This window comes from Chlamydomonas reinhardtii, chromosome 3, assembly GCF_000002595.2.
Source record: "Chlamydomonas reinhardtii strain CC-503 cw92 mt+ chromosome 3, whole genome shotgun sequence".
Taxonomy (NCBI): domain Eukaryota; kingdom Viridiplantae; phylum Chlorophyta; class Chlorophyceae; order Chlamydomonadales; family Chlamydomonadaceae; genus Chlamydomonas; species Chlamydomonas reinhardtii.
Window position 1 is genome coordinate 6,131,247 of NC_057006.1, and position 21,919 is coordinate 6,153,165.

General features: G+C 68.5%; 2 protein-coding genes across 2 annotated transcripts; both read right to left on the bottom strand.

Annotated features, from left to right (window-relative positions):
• Positions 1-569: 569 nt before the first annotated feature.
• On the bottom strand, positions 570-18,499 carry CHLRE_03g191900v5 (uncharacterized protein). Its single transcript, XM_043061192.1, has 32 exons — positions 18,083-18,499; positions 17,487-17,997; positions 17,259-17,324; positions 16,978-17,046; positions 16,573-16,734; positions 15,985-16,227; positions 15,635-15,718; positions 15,355-15,438; positions 14,893-15,150; positions 14,462-14,707; positions 13,814-14,290; positions 13,356-13,562; positions 12,990-13,110; positions 12,761-12,843; positions 12,266-12,553; positions 11,890-12,085; positions 11,444-11,619; positions 10,925-11,194; positions 10,328-10,712; positions 10,044-10,180; positions 8,734-9,881; positions 8,171-8,495; positions 7,685-7,825; positions 7,406-7,509; positions 6,886-7,104; positions 6,414-6,609; positions 5,847-5,987; positions 5,343-5,525; positions 4,970-5,130; positions 4,435-4,696; positions 2,921-4,258; positions 570-2,696 (listed from the first exon to the last, which is right to left on the bottom strand). Exons 1-32 carry the CDS (start codon positions 18,295-18,297, stop codon positions 1,248-1,250), a joined length of 9,945 nt encoding a protein of 3,314 aa, XP_042926321.1. The 5' UTR covers positions 18,298-18,499; the 3' UTR covers positions 570-1,247.
• Positions 18,500-18,813: 314 nt separating this feature from the next.
• CHLRE_03g191950v5 (uncharacterized protein) lies at positions 18,814-21,889 on the bottom strand. The gene is made up of 7 exons (XM_043061193.1): positions 21,469-21,889; positions 21,122-21,231; positions 20,786-20,858; positions 20,485-20,574; positions 20,045-20,274; positions 19,644-19,764; positions 18,814-19,417 (listed from the first exon to the last, which is right to left on the bottom strand). The coding sequence occupies exons 1-7, from the start codon at positions 21,775-21,777 to the stop codon at positions 19,130-19,132; spliced, it is 1,221 nt and encodes a 406-aa protein (XP_042926322.1). The 5' UTR covers positions 21,778-21,889; the 3' UTR covers positions 18,814-19,129.
• Positions 21,890-21,919: the final 30 nt, after the last annotated feature.

The following is a 21,919-nucleotide window of genomic DNA, read 5'->3' on the forward strand; positions in this document are numbered from 1 at the left end:
TTAGGGAAAAGTATCAACTCTGATCCAAATTTTCGGGGACGCCACCGCCTCCGTCACCGCCACCGCCAGCCATCGTGCTCCTGGGTAGCATCCCGCCACGCACTTGCCTACAGCAAAGCAAGTGCCCTCTCATTGCAAACCAAGCCCACTAGCACCGCCGCGCCACCACTAAAGATGCCTTCGCCAGCAACTGCCAGCGCAGCGCGCCGCTGCCAATCGCGCGCGCAGCACGCGCGCAAGCTCCTCAATGGGTGTGTCATCGTCGTCCGACTCAGCGCCCTCGTGCTCCACCGTGCCTCCTCGCAGTCTCCCCGCACTCCCCCCGCGCGGCAGCGCGCGCTACACGGGAGATTGTTGCTAGTGGTATTTAATTTCGGGGGAATTTTCATGTAAATAAGCTGAAATTGTTTCGGCGCTCAAGTTCGTGGACTGTTCACGAACTTTGGATCACCAAACCTTTTTGGCAGTACGGTACTGTATCACTATAGAGTGAGTATAGAGCTTCGCAAGAGTGGCTTCTCTGATTTGACTTGGGCATTGAGTTATGAGGGCTTTGGTAGCGGGGGGCCTTGCTTAACTTGTTACAAACGATTTGTGTGCTCGCCAAAGCAGCCCTTCGACGCTGTTGCCATCTGCTCGTCTCATGCTGTACCATTGGCATTGAGAAAGTTGCAATCCTCCTGCTCATTGCTGCTAGCCTTCGTGTGTCTGAACCCCTGTCCTACCAACTCTATGTTGCTACCAGGCTTCTACACAATGCCAGCTGCCTTGTCTGCTCCTCTCAAGCTATGCGGAGGCCAAGGGCTCTACCGTTACTAACCAACAATGTATCAACACCCCAGATATACACGACCCTAGCAGACCGGCTTGCGGCTTGTACATGCAGGGTTGCCCTATGACGCCACGGCGGGCAATGCATGGCTATCGCCAACGGCGCGTCCCAACACGCGAACAATTTGTTGAACTTCCAATGCTGAACACCGTCACCGCCAAAACAATGCCACACACAGCCACGCTTGCACGCAACACAACTACGATCCATCGCACATCCATCGCACACACAGCCGATGAGCCACGCATTGCGGCGTCTGGGTCAGCTGCCAGGCCGCAACTCCCAGACCACACTCCCGGCCCGCTTTGCTTCCGAGGGAGCTCTGCCTTGCAGAAACCTAACGGAACACCGCACGCTCCCAGCTGCCATCACCCCTACCGGTATGGAAGCCCTGCTAACGGTCTAAGCCACCTGGCTAAGGAGCGGCCTCCGCGCCGCCCTCCACATCCACGTCCACCGCGTCCGGCTCCCCCTCTTCCTCCTCACCCTCCAGAGCGGCCGCATCAATGTTGGGCCCATACACGCGCTCCATGGCACCGGCACCGCCCCGCTGCTGCTGCGGCGGCTCCACGCCCACCGCCGCCTCCGCCTCCGCGTCCTCCACCTCCACATCACCCTCTGGCACCCCCTCGCCCTCCTGGTCCTGGTCCTGGTCCTGCCGCGGTCCCGGGTCCGCCGCCTGCTCCTCCGAGCCACCGCTGTCGGCACCGCCGTCCTCCAGCTCGGTCACCGCAGCGTGCCGCCGCTGCTGCTGCTGGTGCCTCAGCTGCTCCTGCTGCTGCTGCTGGTGATGCCGCTGCTGCTCCTGCTGTAGCAGCAGCTGCTGTTGCTGCTGCTGCAGCCGCCTCGCCTCCGCCCACTCCTTGGCCTGCTGCAGCAGCGGGCGCACGCCCTCCCACGCGACCCGCATCGCCGCCAGCAGCCGCTTGATGCGCTCAATCAGCGCCGCCGTGCCGGCGGCGTTCGCCGCCTCGCGCGCCGTCAGCGGCACGCCGGAGGCGGCCTGTCCCGCCAGGCGCTCCTCCTCGTGCCCGGCGTAGCTCTCCAACATCCGCATGAGCGCGCCCATCACCACCTCCAGACGGCTGTACAGCGCCGGCTGTGGCCACTTGCGCACCACGGTGCGCGCCACGTCCCGCGACAACACGCTCGCCAGCGCGCCCGCCAGCGCCATACACTGCCAGTTCAGGACGGTGGCCTTGGCCACCGCCGCCTCCGCCATCGCCACCAGCGAGGCCGGCAGCACGGCCGCCGTGCCGAACAGCAGCGCATACACGCGTTGCAGCTGCAGCCCGTCCGCCACGTCCACCGCGCCGCCCAGCCCCTCCACCAGCTCCAGCAGCATCACGTTGCCGTCGGGCGCCGCCAGCCGCTCGTTCACGGCGTTGAGGAAGCGGCAGGTGAGCGCCTCGCCCGTCGCCAGCAGGTAGCGCAGCAGCTCCAGCGCGTGCGGCACCTGCAGCAGCCCGCTACCCAGCAGCACGGCGTCAAGCACCGTGAAGCCAGAGGCAGAGACGGCGCCGCCGCCGCCGCCGGCTGCGCCGCCGGCGCTGCCGCCGCCGCCTTCGGCGGCGGCGGCCGCCGCGGCGGCGGCTGTGCCGCCGCCCACCACGAAGTCCTCGACCTGCGTGGACTGCAGCGTGTACAGCTGCCGCGCGTACGGCGTGGAGCCGTCCACGGGCAGGCGAATGAGCAGCGGCGGCACGACCTCGGCGCCGGGGTGCGGCGGCTTGACCTGCACGGTGAAGCCGATGTGGCGCATGAGCGCGTGCAGCAGCTCCAGCGCGGCGGACAGCTCCGGCAGCAGGTCGGCCTCGCTGCCGGCGGCCTCCGCCAGCAAGTGGCCCACCAGCGTGAAGCATTGCTGCGGGGCGGGGAGGAACGGGAGGAACGGGACAGGGTCAGGGTCAGGGTCAGGGTCAGGGTGGGCAAGGACAGGGTCAGGGAGTGCGAGCGGCGCACTCAGAGGGCTTGATTGAGGCAGGAGGGACAGATTCCTGCGCGTTCCTCGCCTCACTTGCACGCCAAGACCCGTGTCAAATACCCGCGCCCCCACCCGCAGCCACTCCCGCAACCGGGCGCCCGCACCTGCAGGTGGTTCTGGATCAGCCACGACGCCACCTGCAGGTCGCTGGCCGCCAGCGCCGCCAGCAGGCGGCAGGTGGGCACGTACTGCGGATCATTGCGGGTGGTGTCGCGCAGCGGCGCAAAAGTCAGCTCCGCCAGCCGCGCCGCCAGCTCCATTGCCACCACCTGCAGCTGGCCCGACAGCGCCGCCGCCGCGTCCTCCACCGCCGGGCTGCCGCCCGCCGCCGCCGCGGCCGCGGCGGCGGAGCCGGCGCGCGTCGCGCACGTCACCGCGTGCGTCAGCAGGTCGGTCAGCCAGGCGCCATCGGCGCCATAGCGCACGAAGTAGAAGTGTTGCGCGGCGGGGCTGACGGCGATGCCGCGCAGCAGCTCCACCGCGGCGCGCGGCGAGGACGACAGCAGCGCACGCGCCAGGTCGCGCCACAGCGGCAGCTCGGTGCGCAGCGGCACGGGCGCCGGCAGGTAGATGTTCACCAGGAAGCCCGCCGCCAGCCGCGCCGCCAGCAGCACCGCCTCGTCCGCGTCCTCGCTGCGCTGCGACGGAGCCGACGACGCCGACTCCGCGCCGGCGGCGCCGCCGGCGGCGGCGCTGTTGGTGGCGGCGGAGGCGGCGCCGCCGGCGCCGCCGCTGGGCGGCGTGCCCGCCGGCGACATGGTGGCGTGCCCGCTGCCACTGCCGCTGCCGGCGGCGGTGGCTGCGGCCAGCAGGTGCTCGCGGCGGCGGGTCTTGGTGCGGCTGCCGCCGCCCGCCGCCGCCAGGCCGCCGCCGGCCAGGCCGGAGGAGGCCTCGCAGGCGACGCTCTCCACCACGCCGCGCACGAAGGCGCAGTACTCGGGGCACAGCACGTGCAGCTTGTGCATCAGCGCCAGGTTCTCACGCAGCACGCCCTGGTACAGCAGCACAGGCAGCCCATACGGCGTCAGCGAGGCCGCTGCAAGCGGCGGCGGAGCCGCCGCTGCCGCGGCCTGCCGCGGCGGCGGCGTGTCCATGTCCATGGCATCCGCTGCCGCCGGCTTCGCCTCCAGCTCCGCCGTGGCCGCGGCGGCGGCGGCGGCTGCCACCGCCGCCTCCTGTTGTCGCTGCTGCTGCTCGCGCTGCTGCGCGGCGGCGACGTCGCGCGGCACGGAGCGCATGGCGTCTGCGGGCAGGTCCACGGACGGCGAGTCGCGGCGTTCGTAGAAGAGCATGTAGGCCGAGTAGGGGCGCTCCGCGTCGGCGCGGCCGCCGCCGCCGGTGCTGCCGCTGGGCCTGCCGCCGAAGCAGTCCGCCTCTAGGTCGGCGACGGACCAGGGGCTCACCACTCGGTCGTCGAAGCGGAACCACTCGCCGTCCACCAGCTGCGTGGGGGACAGCAGTGGGACAACAGAGCGTGAGGCAGTGGGCGTGAGGCAGCGAGTGAAAGAGGGTGCCATGGACGGAATGAGGGCAAAGACAGGTGCGGGCGAGGAAGCGAGACACGGTGGTTGGGAATGGGAGTGTAGGGCGGCATTAGCGAGTCGGAGTCGGCGCGCACCTGTCCGTCCGGCCCGGGCCTCATGCGCTCCTTGATGAAGGAGTAGTAGTGGCCGGCGAAGGCGGTGCCGCTGTGCACCACGATGCCCTTGAGGTCGTACAGGTAGCACTGCCGCTTGGAGCCGCCGCCGCCGCCGCCGCCGCCGGTGCCGTCCTCGCTGGTGGCGGCGCCGCCGTTGCCCTCCAGCGCTGCCAGGCCGTCTGCGGTGTACTTGAACATGTCCAGCACCTGGGGGAACTCGAAGCGGTCGCGCAGCTTGTAGCTGCGGTGCAGAGGTGGGGGGCCGGGGCGTGTGAGCATGGCCGGTAATGAGGGCCGATGTGCAAGCGCGCATGCGCGGGGTCGAGCGTTCATAGGACCACGCGGCACGGCGTGTGCGGCCATGATGGCGGAGTGCTGCGCCACTCGTCGTGCGATTCCCAACGTTCCCTTGCTTTGACCAACTGCCCCCCGCCCCGTGCCCCACTAGCCACCCCTCGCAGCACCCCGCGTCCCTCAACTCCGGCCCGCCCCGGACCCCCCCCCCCCACCTCACCGGGTCATGTTGTAGTGGTCGTACTCGAAGCGCTTGAGGTGTATGACCAGGGTGCACGGCAGCTCCTTGATCACGGTGCGCCGCACCGCCGCCACGCGCGCGCCCAGCTCCTCACAGAAGTAGCTGTTGTCGCCCTCCATCAACTCGCCGGCCACGTAGCCCTGGGAAGGCGGTGGAGGTGGCGCAGAAAGGAGTGACCCGGATTGGGATTTGGCATGCAATGGATTCAGAATGGATGCAGGGCGGGCTAGACACTTCGGCGCAAGGTGCGATATGACGCCCGCACGTGCTAACAGCTGTGACGTCCTTGCAGGGGAAATCCAAGCTACCCCTGCCCGCCGCCCGCCGCCCCCCGGCCCCCGGCGGCCCGCACCTCCAGGCTCTTCTCCAGGTTGTTGAAGCCCTTGACGTCCACGCTGATCTGGTAGAACTCCTCCTCGCGCTCGGAGCGGTAGGGCACGTCCTTGCAGATGATCTGCGCCGCGAACTTGCCGCCCATGACCTCCTGCATGGCCGCCGGCTGGCCCGTGGAGCGCAGGTGGCTGTCCACCGTGTCCTGAGGTGTGTGTGTGTGTGTGGGGGGGGGTGCGGGGTGGGGGTGCAGGTGGAGGTGCGGGGTGAGTGCGGGGGCAGCTAAGGAAAAAGGCCAGGATGTGGGACGAGGTGCGGCGCGGGGCGTGTAAGTGCGGGGGCAGCTAAGGAAGAGAGGGCCAGGATATGGGTGGACAGACGTGGTATAAATGCGCTTCACCTGCAGGGCCAGTGCACAAGCCAGCAAGGGAGTCCCGCGCTACGCGCTGCCACGCCGCGCCACACAGGCGCAGGCACGCATCCAAACACACACCATCATCCTTATCCTTGAGGCCTTGTCTCTTACCTGCAGCCGTGTGAAGAACTCGTATGCGTCCTGGTGCTCGCGCACGTCGATGGGCTGGCCGTCGTAGTCCTTGAAGCTGTTCCAGAAGCCGCGCGGGTGGAAGCAGGTGGCGCGACCCAGGCCCAGGTGCGCAAAGATGACCTGGGAGGGCCCAGGAGGACAGCGGCGTGGGGAAGGGGGGTTTTTGCTTAGGCAAAGCGCCCAAATGTACGCGACGCGACAGGCACCGGCTGGCGCCCCCGCATGCCGCACACCAGACCAGCACCCAACCCGTGCCAGCCGCGTGGCTCCTGCGCTACCCAGGTACTCACCATCACCACCACCACAACCCCGTCACCGCTCCCCGCGTCCTGCACCCCCGCACCGCACACCGCTTTCGACCCCACACTCCCCATACGGCCCCACACACCCCCAACTCCATACCCCGGACCCCATACGGCCCCACACACCCCGCACTCCACACGGCCCCACATCCGCCTCATTCGGTAACGACTTCGTCTGCAGTCTTCAGTGTATCCTGTAACGCTTTTAAACCATCTTTGCAACCCCGAACCCGCCCGCACACACCTGCAGCTGGTGGAAGACGCTGTCCTGCAGCTCCTCCGGGTCCACCGCCGCCGCGCCCAGCACCCGCGCCCGGATGCGCGGCTGCATGAACAGCTGCTGCAGCACGGCGTTCATGTAGCAGGTGGCGCCGCCGTTGCGCAGCCCCACGTAGCTGCCGGGGCCCAGGCTGCGAACGCCGTCGCCGGCAATGTCAAACCTGCGGAGGGCGGGCGCGGCCGGCGCAACGGCGATGGCCAAGGAATGGTCATCGGGCCGCACACACCATCGAACCCATCACACACCCAGCCCAAAACCCACAACCCTCCACTATACGCAACTAAAACCCCAGGACCCATGACGGCCCTACCCTCCCGACACTCCTACCAAAAACCTTTTCACCCATGCCCCCTCCCCACCCACTCCGCGCGCACCCCCGCCCTCTCCGCGCCCTCCGCCGCCACCCCCTCCCCCCATACCAGCCCCCCTCTCTCACTTGCGGTCGGTGATGCGCAGGCCGTTGTCGTAGTGCAGCGCCGTGAGGTCGCGCAGCCCCGCCTCCAGGTTGGCGGCGCAGCCGGTCATGAGGCAGCCCACCAGCGCCAGCGCCTGCCGCCGCACGCCGCCGTCCGCCGCCACGTGCGCCAGCGCCGCCTCCATGGCCTCGTGCCCGGCGTCCGGCTGCCACAGCGGCACCGCCTCCGGAAACAGGTAGCTGGCGGGTTGGGGGGTGGAAGCGATGTTTGGAAAAGCGGTACAGGAGGGGGTGGGAGGGAGGAGGCAGGCAGGCGTCAGTAATAGGGGGCAGACGGGCGAGGCGGGCGAGGCGGGGCGTTGCCGCTCAGCAACAAGAAGGCTGGCATGCTGGCATAAGCATCGGCACAGGCAGCGCGGGTTGGCCAATCAGGTGGACGGTCGCTGCAGGCACGTGGCCGATGTAACGGGTCTAGCATGGTGTGGCGGGCATGGCGGTGCCACGTGACCCAAACATCCCCGAGTCCGGCGGTGGGCCTCACCGGTTGAGCAGCAGCGAGATGAGTCCGGGCCGGCCGTTGGCTCCCAGCCCCAGCCCCAGCCGGTCCAACACCCGCACCAGCTCCTGCACCAGCATCAGCTTGCCCTGCAGCGCGTGTGGGCCGAGCCGGCAGCGCATGAGGGGTGAGGCAGCGGCGATTCCGGAGCGAAGAATCTCCTTGCAACAGTAATGCCTACCGTGCCGACGCAAGCAAGCAACCCAAAAGTATGCGCGCAAGTATTATCATGATCTCAGGGACAGCCACCACCCCGGCACCCACCCGCAGCAGCAGCCCCCGCCTGGGCGCCAGCAGCTCTGTTGCGTCTGCGTCCAGCGCCGCCACCTCCTCCGCCAGCAGCCCGTCAGCCAGCAGCCGCGCGTCGGCGCCGGCGGAGGCCAGCGCTGGCAGCTGGTGCAGCACCTGAGGAGCGTGGGAGGAACATGAGCAGGACAGGTGGTGGTGATGGTGGTGGTGGTGGTGGTGGCGGCGGTGGTGGTGGTGGTGGTGGTGGTGGCGGTGATTGCAATATGGGGGACGTTAACGGGATATGCGGGTGGGTGTATGTCGGTATTGCCATAGAGACACGGTGGAGCCGATTGGACCGATGCAGAGCGCGTCGGCAGCACAACACATCGCACAGGTACAACACGTTCGAGCGCAACAGCCACAAAACGCATACGCCCTGGGCGCCCCAGGCGCAATCCCCGTCAGCACGTCTGCACGTTGGCTCTGACGCCTTGTCGCGCCGCCCCTCGCGCCCTTCACCTTGCAGAGCAGGCAGTGGAACTCCAGGCACGACTCCAGCCGCGCCTCCATGTCCGGCCGCAGCCCCACCAGCGCCCGCAGCACCCACATGTAGTGCCCCGGCGGCAGAAGCCCCACGCCGCCGACGCCGCCGCCCAAACCCAGGACCCCACCGGCGGCGGCCGCTGCGGCTCCGCCGGCGCCGCCGGCGCCGGCTGCTGCTGCTGCTCCGCCGCCGCTGCTTCCGAGCGGCGAGGCGAACACAGCCTCCAGCTGGGCCAGTGCGGACTCGCGGATGGAAGCGCTGAAGCCGCAGCACAGCGTCTCGCGGATCATGGGCACCGCACTGCGACACGGGCGGGAGGAGAGGTGTGTGAGCATAGGGAAGAAGTCAGAGGCGAGGCACAGTGAGCGTGGGTATCGGAAGTGGCACGCCGCGTCGCACCACGTCGCATGCATGCGTCGTACGCAACCCCGCGTCCAGCCGTTGCCCCAAGCAGCTGCTCCTGGCCAGTTCCTCCACCTAGGTTCGGCTGCTCCACCTTCCCAGCCCCCTGCCCCTCCCCCGTTCTCCCCCGCCTCACGAGGGGTCGTCCATGAACACCTCCCGCAGCTCGTCCTTGTTGATCAGCCGCCCCAGGGCCTGCAGCGCCTTGCCCGCCAGCTTCGTAGCCACGTCCGAGGCAGACACAAGCACCGCCCAGCCGCAGCTGCCCCCAGCCACCGCCGCCGCTGCCGCCGCGCCCGCTGGCGACGCACTCGCGCCGCCGCCATCGCCCGCTGCCGCGGCCTCCTGCTGCTGCTGCTGCGCGGCGCGCAGCAGCGGCCCGTAGCCCCACAGCCTGCCGGCGTCGTGCGAGAGGCGCACCAGCAGCGCCACCAGGCAGCGTAGCCCCTCCGCGCCGAGGTAGTGCGCGACCAGCGCCGCCGCCACCTCGCTGGCGCTGGCGCCGCTGCCGCCGCCGGGCAGTGCCGCCGCTGCGGCTGCTGCGTGACCGTTGCCACCGTTGTGAAACACGCCGCCGTTGCCACCGTGCGCGTGTGGCGTCGCGCAGGCTGGCGTGCCCGTGCCCGTGTTGGGGCCAGTGCCGCCCGCGCCGCCGCCGCCGCCGCCACCACCAGGGCCCATGCTGACAGACGCGGCGGCGCCGGGTGAGAACATCATGGGCAGCGGCCCCTGCGACGGCGCCGCCGCCATGCTGACCGAGGGGCACGGCTGCGGCTGCGCCGAGTCGCCGCGCTCCTGCTCGTGCCCCTGCCCCACCATGTCCACGTCAGCCATAGGCGCTGCAACCGGAGCCGCTCCCCGCCCGACGCGGCCTGCCCCCGCCGGCGCCACGTCTGGCGAGTTGCGCGACGACACAGCCAGCCCGGACACCAGCGCCGCCGCCGCCGCCGCCGTGCCGGAGCTGCCGGCACCCCCCAGTGCGCCGCCACTGCCGCCCGCGCCTCCCTGGCCCGCGCCCGGCCCAACCGTGGCTGCGGCCTCTGCATCCGCGCTGGTCACCTCGGGTGTGGCGGCGGCGTGCGCCCCCGCCCCCAGCCCTTCCGCCTCCTGCGTCGCCGCTTCGGAGTCCTGGCCGCCGCCCGAGGCCGCCGGCCGCGGGCCGCCGCCAGCGCCGCCAGCAGCGCCGCCAGGGCCGCCGGCGGCGCCGCCAGGTGCAAGCGAGGTGCTGGGCGCGCCGCCGGCACCGCCGTCGTTGGGTCCGTGGCTGCTCGACATGCTGTCGGCCTGCAAGCGCAATTGGAAACGAGAATGCCACGGTCGCATCATCGCACGCATGGGTCGGAGCGATGGTTCTTTGGCCGGCTGAAGCAGGACTAGCAACACGAATCACAAAGGAGGGCTGGTAGGCCGCGGGCGGGCTGACACAGGAGTCCATGGCACACGCACCGGGTGCGCGCGCGAGCCCACGCCCGCCGCCACCGCCGCCGCGGCTCCGTCTGCCGGCGCGCCCTTCCGCGCCCGGTTGTGGATGGTGCACAGCAGGAACACCATCACCCACTGGAAGTCCTTGATGAAGGACAGGTCTGCGAGGAAGCAGCGCGCGCAGCCCGTAAGACACAAGCCGTACACGCAGAAGCACACCGTTCAAAGAGAAACGCCAAATCAGGGGCAGCGCCTGTAGCAACACGTCAGCAACATACCCTACGGGAAGCTGCAGCCCGGCGCCTCACCTCTCCCGCCCTCCGCCGGCTGCAGGTTGGTCGGCCGCCCCGCCGCCGCCGCCTCCACCGCCGCCGCCGCCGTCTCGGCGGCCGGCCCCATGACCCGCTCTACCACGTCTGCCAGCAGCGGCAGGCAGCGCGCCAGCACCGGCATCAGCCTGTCGCCCATCGCGCCGCCCGCCACGTAGGCCTGCAGCAGCGGCGGCTGAGGCTGCGGCAGCAGCGCCTGAGGCTGAGGCAGCTGCGCTGCGGGGGTTCCGTCCTCGGCGCCATCGGCGGCCGCTGCCTGCTGCGGCTGTGGCTGCTGTTGCGGCGGCGGTGTGGGCGACCAGGGCTTGGCGACCAGCGGCAGCAGGTCGGGCGGGTAGTTGGGGTTCATCAGCGCGTACAGAGCCTGAGCGCGAGGTAAGGAGTGGACGGATTACGTTCATGAACAGCTAAGTAAATGGTAGACGGTAGGCAGGGCATATGCGTCAGGAGCCGCATCACAGCAACTAGGTACTGCGCACAGCAGTGCAACCAAAGCCACCAGAACCCGCAGCCAGCAGCAAGCGGGAATGGGCCGAATAGCGCAGGCGCACGCTCGCAGGCAGCTCCACACCGCACCTGCAGCGTGTAAAGCAGCAGGCCCGGCCGCTTCACGCCGCCGCCTCTACTCCCCTCGCCGCCGTCAGCGCCCGGCCCCAGCAGCAACCGCCGCAGCGCCGCCGCTGCCTGCTCGCCCGCCTGGCCCTGCCCCGCCTGCAGCGCCTCCAGCAGCGCCGCCGGCACCCAGCCGCACGTGGGCAGCTGCTGCAGCAGGCGGCCGGCGGCGGCGCGCACGGCGGGCGCGCGCGGCAGATCCGCCAGCAGCAGCAGCACGCGGTACAGCTGTTCCTGTGGTGGGGCGAGGCGGCGGGAGGCAAGCACGAAGAGCGGGCGTAAAGAGCGGGTATGAGGGCCAAGCAAGCCGCTTTTGCACATAGGCAGTTGGCGCAAGCTCATCGTGGAGCGTCATGCGGATGCCATCCGCAGCGTGAATGGCGGCCATACATTACTTCTCATTACACGAGGCCGAGAGCACACCTTGGCCAACCCCCAAGCCCCAAGCCCCAACCCCCAACCCCGCTCCCGCAGCCCGCTCACGTCGTGGTGCATGACTGCCAGTGTGCTGCGGCCGTGCCACTCCGCCCACCACTCCTCGCCGAAGCGCGAGAACTTGTTGGGCCGCTGGCTGACCTGCACCAGCAGCGGCTGCCGCGCGCTCCAGGAGGCGGGCAGCGCCGCGAACACCTCGCGGCTGTCGGGGCGCAGCTCCTGGCCTGTGCGTGCCGACAAGACAGTGCCGTACACCGGTACACGGAGGTGCGGGATTGTTAGGGACGGCGACACCGCATCTCCACATCCACGACACCCATCCCTCACCCTCCTTCCCCATCCCCTCCGTCATGCATGCAAGGCTAAACCCCCCTCCCCTCCATCCCTCCAGCCCTCCTTCCCGTCTTCCCTTGTTCCCGCCTGCCTCCTCACGTCCTCACGCCCCACACACCCAAACACGCACGCACACCGCCATCATGCCACTGCTCTCTCACCCGAGACGATGAGGCGCACGTAGGCGGGCTCCACGCCAATGCGCGCCGCCACCTTGCGCCGCAGCAGCCCCACGTACTCATTCTGAGACACGCCCAGCCGGATGCGGCCGTGCTCGGGGATGTTGAGGTCCAGGTTCAGCGGCGGGCCCTGCCAGGAACAGCTGTGCGCCGGCACCGGAGGCATCGTGTCCTCGGCCTGGAGAGAGGGGGTGGAGTGTGGAATGATGTAGAGGCAAGCACTGGTCAGCACTAGCTCCCAGCCCTGGCGGCGACGTGACAGAGATTATGCGCTCCCTCACAGCCTCGCGCGACCAAGTGCGGCCCCAGTACCGCAGCCCAGCGCTGCACCGGCGCCCGCACCCGCGCCGCCCCGCACCTTGGACGCCAGCTTCTCCAGCAGCTGCAGACACCGTGTGGCGCGTGTCTTGGCCGTCTCCCACCCCAGCTCGCCGTCCGCGCCCGCCATCACCACATCGCCACCGTCTGGCCCCGCGCCCGCGCCCGCGCCCGCCCCAGCCTCCGCCGCCCCCTCGCCGCCGCCCGGCAGCTCCACGCCCTCCCAGGCGCAGGTGCCGGCGGGCGCGCCCGTGAGCCGTGCCGCCGCGTCCATCAGCCGCCGCCGCGTGTCGCGCACCATGTCATGCAGCCGGTCGCGGCCGTACACCTGCGAGCGCGAGTCCACATTCTCATTTGTTGTTGGTGGCGGGCATCACCAGTAGCACCAGCAGTAGCGTGAAAAGCTAGTTATTTTGCATAAGGGCGAAGCTGCCGTGGGCAGTGCGGGGTTAGGGGCCGCGTGTGTGTACGCTGTCCACGCTCGCGAAGGGCACGAGGCCCGGCGAGGCCCGGGTGGGGTAGCCGTCACGCGCACCTGCACGATGAGCATGTCGAAGGCGGCCGAGGTGACCTCGGCGCGCTGGCAGTCCAGCACGATCTGCCACAGGTAGTCCTGGCCTGTGGGGCGGTAGGGGAGGTGGGGCGGAGCAGGGGGCGATGACAACGGGGAAAACGCGATTTGACGGCGGGACAACGGAAGCCAACGCGCTGGTGACATGCCCATCCCTCCTGCATGCATGCATGCATCCCCTCCCCCGACTCACCCAGCGTGCGGACCTCCTCCAGCAGTGTGATGGTGGCCTGCTCGTCCAGCCCGCCGTGCCGGGCGGCCCGGTTGGGGTGTGCGGCCAGTGTGGTCAGGTGCTCCTCCAAGCCCGCCTTGGCCTGAGCGCGGGAGCGCGCGGAGCGTGGGGCCGTGGGAGGGAGGTAAGGCCCATGGGTTCTTCAATTTCGGGGCCCGGCGGGGCCACAAGCCGGCCGCGCACAAGGACAGCGCCGGCAGTCAGCTGGCCCCTGCCTCGGTTTCCATCCACGACCATATGCCCCCCGTTTGGCCCCCTCCGTGGAAACCCCAAGCTAGCCACGCATGGGCCCCAGGCCCCAGCGCAATGCCTCCCCGCCTCTCTCACCCCGTGCAGGCAGGCCTTGAAGCAGGCGAAGGCCGGCTGCGCCAGGTTGTCCACCGGCAGGCGGCACACGCGGTCGCGCAGCAGCGCCGCCAGGTCACCAAAGTCCAGCAGCGGGCCCGGCATGCCGGCGCCCTCCGCCTCCTCCTCGCCCTCCTCCTGCGGCTGCTCCTCCTCGGTGCCGGCGCACGTCACGATGAAGTCCAGGCCCTGCGCGAGCATGGCATTGGTCGTGCGAGGTGCCGGCTGTGTTGCTATGCGACTGCTGCCCTGAGCGCGAAAGCTCGCTGCTACGCTGGCCCAACCGCAGTGCCGGCGGGTGCGCCACCGCCACCACTGCCACAATCACACCCGCCACTGCCCCGCCCCCTACTCGTAACTTGATCACTCCGTCTTACATCGACGGCCGCCCCTGCCCCCCATAACCGCCCCTGGCCCCCACCGCCCCACCACCACCGCACCGTGGGCATGTCCTCGGGCGTGTTGGGCCGCAGCACCACGCCGTCCCACAGCGCCTCCACCAGCCGCAGCTCCACGAAGCTGTCCTTGCAGCGGCTCACCAGCCGGAACGTCTCCACGTAGCGCCGCACAATCTGCTGGTAGCTGTAGCAGCCCTGGCCCGGCGGCACCAGCTGCGGCGCGCCGGAGCCCCCGGAGCCCCCGCCGGGCGGTGCGACCCCCGCCGACCCAGATGGCCCCGGCCCCGCTCCCACCGCCGCCGCCGTCGCCGGCGTGCTGGCCTCCGCCCGCCGCTCCTCCAGCCACCTCGCCGCGCCCGCCATGAAGTCAACCAGGTTCTCCACCAGCAGCCGCGACAACGGCGGCGCGGGCGGCGGCGCGCCGGGCGGCGGCGCCGGCGGCTCGCGGTCGAGGCTGCCGAGCAGCTCGGGCAACGGGCGCGGCCCCGGCTGCCGGGCGCCCTGCCGTGACCGCTGCGCCTGCAAGCAGCAGCCACACACACGATCCCGGCTAAAGACCATGTTCGCACTTGTGCTTCTATGCCATGCGTGGCTGCCACTGGCTGCCCCGTCCACCATCTAACCGCCCCCGCTTCACGCCCAGCCCCCACGCCCAGCCCCTCTCTGTTTCAGGACGTACGCCAAACGCACCTCCCAGCCGTACAGCTTGCCCCACAGCCGCAGCAGGTTACCCAGCACCGTGAGCGCGGTGTAGACATTGGTGCGGCTGCGCAGCTGGCCGATGCAGCGGCTGATATACTCGGTCAGCAGTGCGTGCTGGCGGTAGCACTGCAGCACCTCCTGCATCACGCCGCTGGCCAGCAGCTCCGGCGGCGCGTCGGCGGGCGTGGTGAGCTCCCACACCAGCTCCGTTAGCTTGCCGGCCATGCTGCTAGCCTGGGGGTTTTGAGGGGCATTTCCCAAGCAGGCTCAGCTCAGCACCGCTAACGCACCTAGCACCACACCCAGGGACCCGAGCCTGTCGAGCCCGCCGAGCCCGCCAAGCCCGCCGAGCCCGCCGTGGCCGCCACTCCATGCCCACAAGCGGAAGCACCCATTGCAGCGGCCCCGGCGGCCCTCACCCGCTTGGTGTCTGACGCCGCCAGCAGCTTGAGCACGTCCAGCAGCCGCAGCGTGTCGGAGGTGGTCATGGCGCGGCCGCCGCCACCGCCGCCCGCCCCCGCCGCGCCGCCTGCCTGGCCGCTGGCGCTGCTTGCGCGCTTGCGGCCCTGGAACTGGAACTTGTTAAGCAGCAGCTCCAACTGGTCGGGCCGCAGCAGCCCCGCCAGGTCCTTCACCATGCCGCACACGTTGGTCTTCACCGCATCAAACGTCTCCTCCTGTACGGTAAAGCACACGTGCACATCGGTGCATCATTGCGGAGGCGAGCGAGCGAGCAAGCGGGTGAAGCAGATTCGATAGGGCGCGCCGTTGTTGCAGCCAGAGACAGGGCTCCGGCGTCCGCGCCGCCACAAACCCTCTATTGGCCTGGTCCCCGCCGTGTGGCGTGTGCTGCCCCCAGCCCCCCCCCCACACACACGCACCTGCTCCGTGACGCCCCACAGCATGTCTAGGTGCGCATCGCTGAGGCAGTTGTGTTTGGCCAGCAGCTGCAGCAGCGCCTTGACCTGAGGGGGCGTGTGGGTCGGTGGGGCGTTTGGCGATCAAGGGCGGAGAGCGCGGAGAGGTGGATTAGGGGGAATGAAGGGAATGCGGCGTGCCCTGGCGCTGCGCGGCCTCAGCGCGTACAGCAGTCGCATCCTACCCCCTCAGCGCATGGGTGGTCGTGAGCATACAGGGAGTGCAGGCTCAGACGCGACTCACCGCCTCGGCGTATTGGGACTGGTGCAGGTTGACTCGCAGCATCTGCCTGACAATGTCCTCGCCGTCCATCCAGGCCACCACCTCCTGCGGTACGCGGCCGAGGGAAGAACAGCAGAGCCCAACTGGGAGCTGAGAGCCGCCTCTGCAGTCCGCCCCGCCCACGTCTGCCGCCTCGCCTCTTCAACCCTGCCCTCCCCAATCCGCCTAAATAAGGAGCCCATGAGGCCATGACACCCCACCCTTTCAAGTTTTGGCAAAGGCGAACCCACCCATAGTCCCTCCCCTCGGTCCTCTCAGCCCCGCGCCCTAAGCATCCCCTCGAGCGCGCCCAGCGGCGGCCCCGACCTCACCTGCAGCCCCACCACATCGGGTGGCAGCTCCACGCCCTCCACCGCCACGCCGCCCTGCCCGCCGCCCTCCACCTCCATGCCCGCCTCCGCCGCCGCCACCCGGGCTGCCTCCTTGGCCGCCTCCGCCGTGCGCTGCGCCGTGTAGTGCAGCAGCTGCGTGCACTCCGTGACGGCGGTCAGCAGGCGCGAGAAGTTGGACGACTTGAGCAGCTGGCTGATCAGCAGCCGCTGCACCAGCGCAACCTGTGAGACAGCGCGCGAACAGACACCAGGTGCGGGCTTACTAGCAATGCGGCCGGGGTGTCTCAGCCGGGCCCCCAGTGACCCGCTGTAACCAGTTTCGCTGTGCCCGTGCCCACCCCAAAGTCCACACTGGCCGTCAACAATGCGCTCAGGCGCTCAGCCTGTATCCCACACCCAACTCGCACCCTCGCGTCTCCAACTTCCCAGCCCCCTACCTGTCCCCGTTTGTTCAAAACTGTGAATGACCAGCCAGACCGGCAACCAGCTGACCCTGGTCCTGCACTCCACGTCGCCTCAACTCTACCTAACCCTCCACCCGCCCCTAAGCCCCACGCGCACCCCCACCTGCGCGTTGGGCAGGCCCAGGCTCTCCGCCATGTCGCTGCAGGTGCGCAGCACGCCCGTCAGCACCAGGCAGGAGCGGTCGCGGCCGCCGTAGGCCTTCTCAAACGCCTTGGCGTCGCACAGCGTCTCCTCCGCCACGAACTTGAGCAGCTCCGAAACGCCCTGCGCCCAGCAGTGTGTGTGCGGTGAGGCACGTGCTCAGCAGCGTCCCAGGCCCCTCGCATACGACCCCCTCCGGGCACCGTTAACCCGGCCCTGCTGTCCCGCTCCTAAGCCCCGCGGTTCAGCCCCGCGACCCCTGGCAGCGTGCGTACGCCGGCTCGTGAGACCCGAGCACCCCATTCCGGTGGCCACATCCCCGAGCACCGCATCCCAGGGCACCGCACCCCAGGGCCCGCCGCTCACCCGGTGGATGGTGGCCTTCTGCTCCTCCTTGATGGGGCAATGGCAGATGTTGCGCCGCAGCTGCACCACCTGCGGAGCGGCCGTTGGGGGGTGCGCCACGGAAAGGCGGGGGCATGGCGAGGTGGGACATGTAGGCATTCCCCGGATCATGCCTTCTAGCCCAGCCCCCAGACCTGCGTCTGCCGGTGCGCGGGCACCACACGCGCGCCCACCCATTGCCTTGCCCCTGCGCGCCCAGCGCCCCCCCCCCCCCGCCGCCGCCGCTGCCACCGCGCACGCACCAGCCACATGAGGTCCAGCAGCCGCAGACAGGTGTGCAGGCTGTGGAGCTTGGGCTGGCTGACAATCTGTTTACAGGGCACAGCGTCAGCAAGGCGGGATTCTCAGGTGTGCGGTCAGGAGCTGCAAAATTACCCCAGTGGTGCTGATGATGCACACGGCGTCAGAAACGCCGTGGAGAGACGTGCCCACGCAGCCCCACGACCCTGACGCCTTGACGTTCAACGCACCTTGACCACGTTTTCGATGAATCCCAGCCCCACCAGTAGCTGCACAAGGTAGGAGTGCCACACTTGGCCGTTGTGCGCATTGCGCAGGTGGATGTACTGCTCCTCCTCGTCGTCCGACTCCCCGTCACTGAGCTCCATTGGGGCTATGGCTTTGACATACTCTATCGCGGACTTTATAAGAGGGGCGAGGTCGGGCAGCACCGTGGCGTACTCCTGCTTGTAGATGGCTGCGCGGGCGTCGAGCAGGCTGTAGACGGCTGACACGAGCGACACCAGCTCGCCGTCGTGCGTGTCCTCAAACACCTCCCCATACTGAGCGACCACATTGGTGAAGCCAGCCATCGCGTACATGGCGTTGAACAGGCACGCGAAAAGGTGCTCCGGCACCTCCGAGTTGGCCCGCAGGAAAATGTCCACGCGGTAGAACTTTTCTACCACCCCGCTCAGTATCACGTTCACGAACTCCTTAACCAGAGTCCATCCCGGAGGACTCTGCCCCAGAACAGCCCACCTGTGCAAAAGCAATTCGGATGGCGCGCAAACCATACTCAAGTCAGCCCTGGGCCCAGCGAGCAAAAGCCTTGTGCGCGACTTACTCCACATTCGGATCGTAGAAGCATTTCGCCAACGCCTCGATCCCGGCCGATAACTCCACAGCAGGAAGCGTGTTCGCTACCAAATGAGCAGTCAGCACCCGATTAATCCGCAGCGGGAAGACGCTCTGCGACTGGTCAGCCAGCAGCTCATACTCCTCGCTTTCCTCCTCGTCATCGGAGCCGTCCCACGCGTCGTCCTGGTCCTTCGGTGCCATGGTTTGCAACGAGGGATCGCCTGGGCCCTGCTGGCCGTCTCAACGCCAAGGCACACGCTCAAACAGCTTGTCCTAAACTTGCATAGTCATTGCACGGCGAGAACCAGCAGTATAAGCCACGCTGAGCCTTCTGACGGTACCTAAAGCCCGTCTTTTGCTGGTTATTAGCGTGGCAAGAGCAACCTCGGGGTCCGGGGTCCGCATGTGTAATTACTAAATGTGTTTGTTTGCATGCAGACGGACACATGCACGCCGCGTAACAAGCGCCGGATGTCGCGTGCTGTGGCTGCCGGGCCTCGGCGCCGAACGGCCATGCGTTCGAGCCGTTTGCGTATGCTAGTGCAGCTGCAACCACGCCGCCTCCCTTATTGCGATTCCACCGAGCTAGCTCTCCCCCTCCTGTTACCCCATCGTCGGGTGTGCGCCAGCTAGGCGTTTCCACCAGGATCGGACCTCTGAAGGTGGCCCCTGGTGTCCGGGGAGGGCTGGACGGGCTGGACGGGGGTACGGCGCGAGGGTGCGCTTTCATGGTCACGAGGACATGGCGCTTTTAGCCTCTTCAATCCATTCCCATGACGGATCTACACGCCACGACACGTTGGGCATCGGGCAGTTGCCAACAATGTATCATACTATGACAGGTAAAACACAACTGTCACGGCTCCCCCTCAAACGGCCACTAACACTTGGCACCAAGAGCACACCTGCTGACCTAACAAACACCCACCTGGTGCAAGCTTACACCCTGACCCTGCTCAAATCAATCGCATTTCGTCGCACTGGCAAGCAGAGGTGCCGGCAAGGTGCCCTGTCAACGTTCCGGATGTCCATCTCAGACCCGCTTCCTCCCCAACCGGAGGCCGCCCGCGCCTCGCCGCAGCCCTGGCCGCCGCCGCGGGGGCGCCGCCGCCTGCTCCACCTCCGCTTCCTGCTCGCCCTCGCCCTCGCCCTCGTCTGCTGCATCGTCATCCGAATCCGAGTCACTGTCATCCTTGGCCGCGGCAGACGCCTCGCTGGCCTGCGGCTGCTGCTGCTTGCGCTGCTGCCGCGCCTCCTCCTCCTTCTGCAGCTGCTCACGCAGCTCCTGCAGCTTCTGCGCCTTGGCCTCGTCCGACAGCGGCTGCGGTGGTTCGTACAGGCGGCAGGCAGGCAGCGGCTGACACAGGTGCAGCAGGACAGGCTGCCGTTTCGGTGGCAGAGAAGCTGGACTGGCAATGCCAACGCGCACATGCGCTGTCATGTCACAGCGTTCGATACCGCCCGTCCTTACCGCTCCTTCCTCACCAACCGGCCCCGCCACCACAATACAAGCGCCCACCCGCACACGCGCCGCGCCCCTTCCCCACCTTTTTAAGCGGCACCGCGGACGCCATGTCTAGCAGCCCCTCGGGCGGCGCCACCTCCAGCGTACGGCTCTTGAGGTCCAGCACCGGGCAGATGGCTTTGGCAAAGGGGATCATGCAGTACCTGCACAGAGAGGGGGAGGCGTTCAGGCGACACAGTTTCCAAAAGGGAAGGGGCCTGGAGGCACCCGGGCGCCTTGAGCATGCGGGGCACTTCGGGCTGCGTCGCATCTTGGCCCAGTCCCCGCCTCGCTTGCCCAGTACGCATGCCCCAGCATCACCCTGCCAGTCCTCGCCGTCCGCCGAAGCGCCCATGCCTTCAGCCCCCTTTCACCACACTACACCTCTCCGCCTGACCCCCACCCCAACCCCATCCACAACCCCACCCTCCGCGCCCCGCGCACCGGATGCGGCTGTTCATGATGTCTGCCTCGCTGGCGCGCAGCTTGACGCGCAGCGTGTCGTGTGTGCCCATGCCGCTGAACACGTCCACCACCTGCCCCACCAGCCGCCCCGAGGCCTGGTCCAGCACGGAGCAGCCGATGATGTCGGTGACGTAGAACTCGTCCGGGTCGCGCAGCGCCTCGCGGTCGCTGGCCGCCACGTACAGCAGGTGGCCGCGCAGCTGCTCCGCCTGCGGCAGCCGTGGCGCGGAGCAGGGTGGGTTGCCGAGCGGGATGGGGAGTGGGATGGGTGTCGTGGCTGTGCACGTGCACGCTGCACGTTGCGCGCTGCACGCTGCACTTGGGGGTGTGAGGACTGGGAAGGCGTGTGGGCAGTGGGCGGGCCCCCGTACAACACTGCGTGCGGCACACGACGCGCCGTGCCCCGCCGCCCCGCCCACCTGTGTGCGGCTGCCGACCTCGTCCAGTGCCACCAGCCAGGCCTCCTCACCCTTGCCCAGCGGCCGCACCTTGGCGCCGCGAGACGTCACCTGGGGCAGCAATGGCGGGGCGGCAGGCGGTCCCCTTGTCATAAACTCAACCCATCACTGCCCGCATCTTTAGGACGCCTACATCAGGCCAAGACGGACGCCAACATGGCCTGTCTGTGGGCCGTGGGGAGGTGCCCTGCCCTGCGCAGCCCATGTAATGTATGAGCACGGAAGCGGGGACCCCGTGTCGCCGCCAGTGCTGCAGACTCACCGGCGCCAGCGTCAACGCCTGGGGGATGGCGCGAGCCGCTAAACCCTGGGCCGCGGGCGGAAGTAGGTACAGCCTGCAGCGCAGTGTACAACACACGCGACCAAGCGCCGTCAACAACATATGGCGCGCGTGTCTATGCACTAGCAGTTGTGGCCCACGAAACGCGGCCGGAACCGCGGAACATGTCCGCACCTCAGCCCTGGCCTGCCACGTCCCGCATCCCCTCGTCGCCCTTCCCAGCACTTCCGCCTGGCACACCCCTCGCATCTTCTTCCCACCTCCTCGCAGTCCTTCGCAGTCCTCTCCCTCCCTCCCCGCCCACGCTTGCCGCCCTACTTGCTGCCCGCCTTGAACCGCTTGGCGGGCTGGTCCGTGGACGGCTCCACTCGCAGCTCGCCACGCACCCCGTGCGCGCCCGTGACACGGCCCACCTCCACGTACGAGGCCTGAATCGGCAACCATTTGTGCAGCGTGTCAATGCTACGTGCACCTGGTGCATTGTTGTTACGATGATGCGCCGGCGGCCGGCAGCAGCACCGCGAGCCGTGGCGCAGTCGCCACCGGATGCCGTGCCAGCAACCCAACGCGACGGCCGCGTGCCGTGATGCTTCCCGAAAGCCATCCTGTAGCGTCATGCCATTTCGTCGCAGAGCCCCAAATAGGTTAGTATCGAAGCTGCTCACCTCATCAAAGGGCAGGACGCCCACAAGGCCGTGGCTTGGCGCCGCTGGCCCGGCGGAGCCGCCAGCGCTGGGTGTTGCGGGTCCGCTGGGGCTGCTAGGGCCTTGCCGCCGGCCCGCAGCAGCAATGACGTTGCGAGAAGAGGTTGACGGCTGGGAGTCCACCGAGCGCTCAGTAGTCCATGCCCGCGCCGTGGGGAGAAGAGCACAAGCAGGGGCACGCGCCGGCACCGGCACGGCGCAGCCACAAGGCCGGGGTTGCGAAGCGGCCGAGCTTGAGGGAACCAATTGCGCTAGGCGTGAAACGCCCATGGCAGCCATGGCAATCTTTGGTTGGCCCACAAGCGAAGCTACGTTCCTGAAGTAAGGCTTGACGGCAATTGCACACCCAATTCTGTTGGCGGCGTGCCTCCTCTCGTGATGGGATTATATGTAGGATAAATATGACAAATAT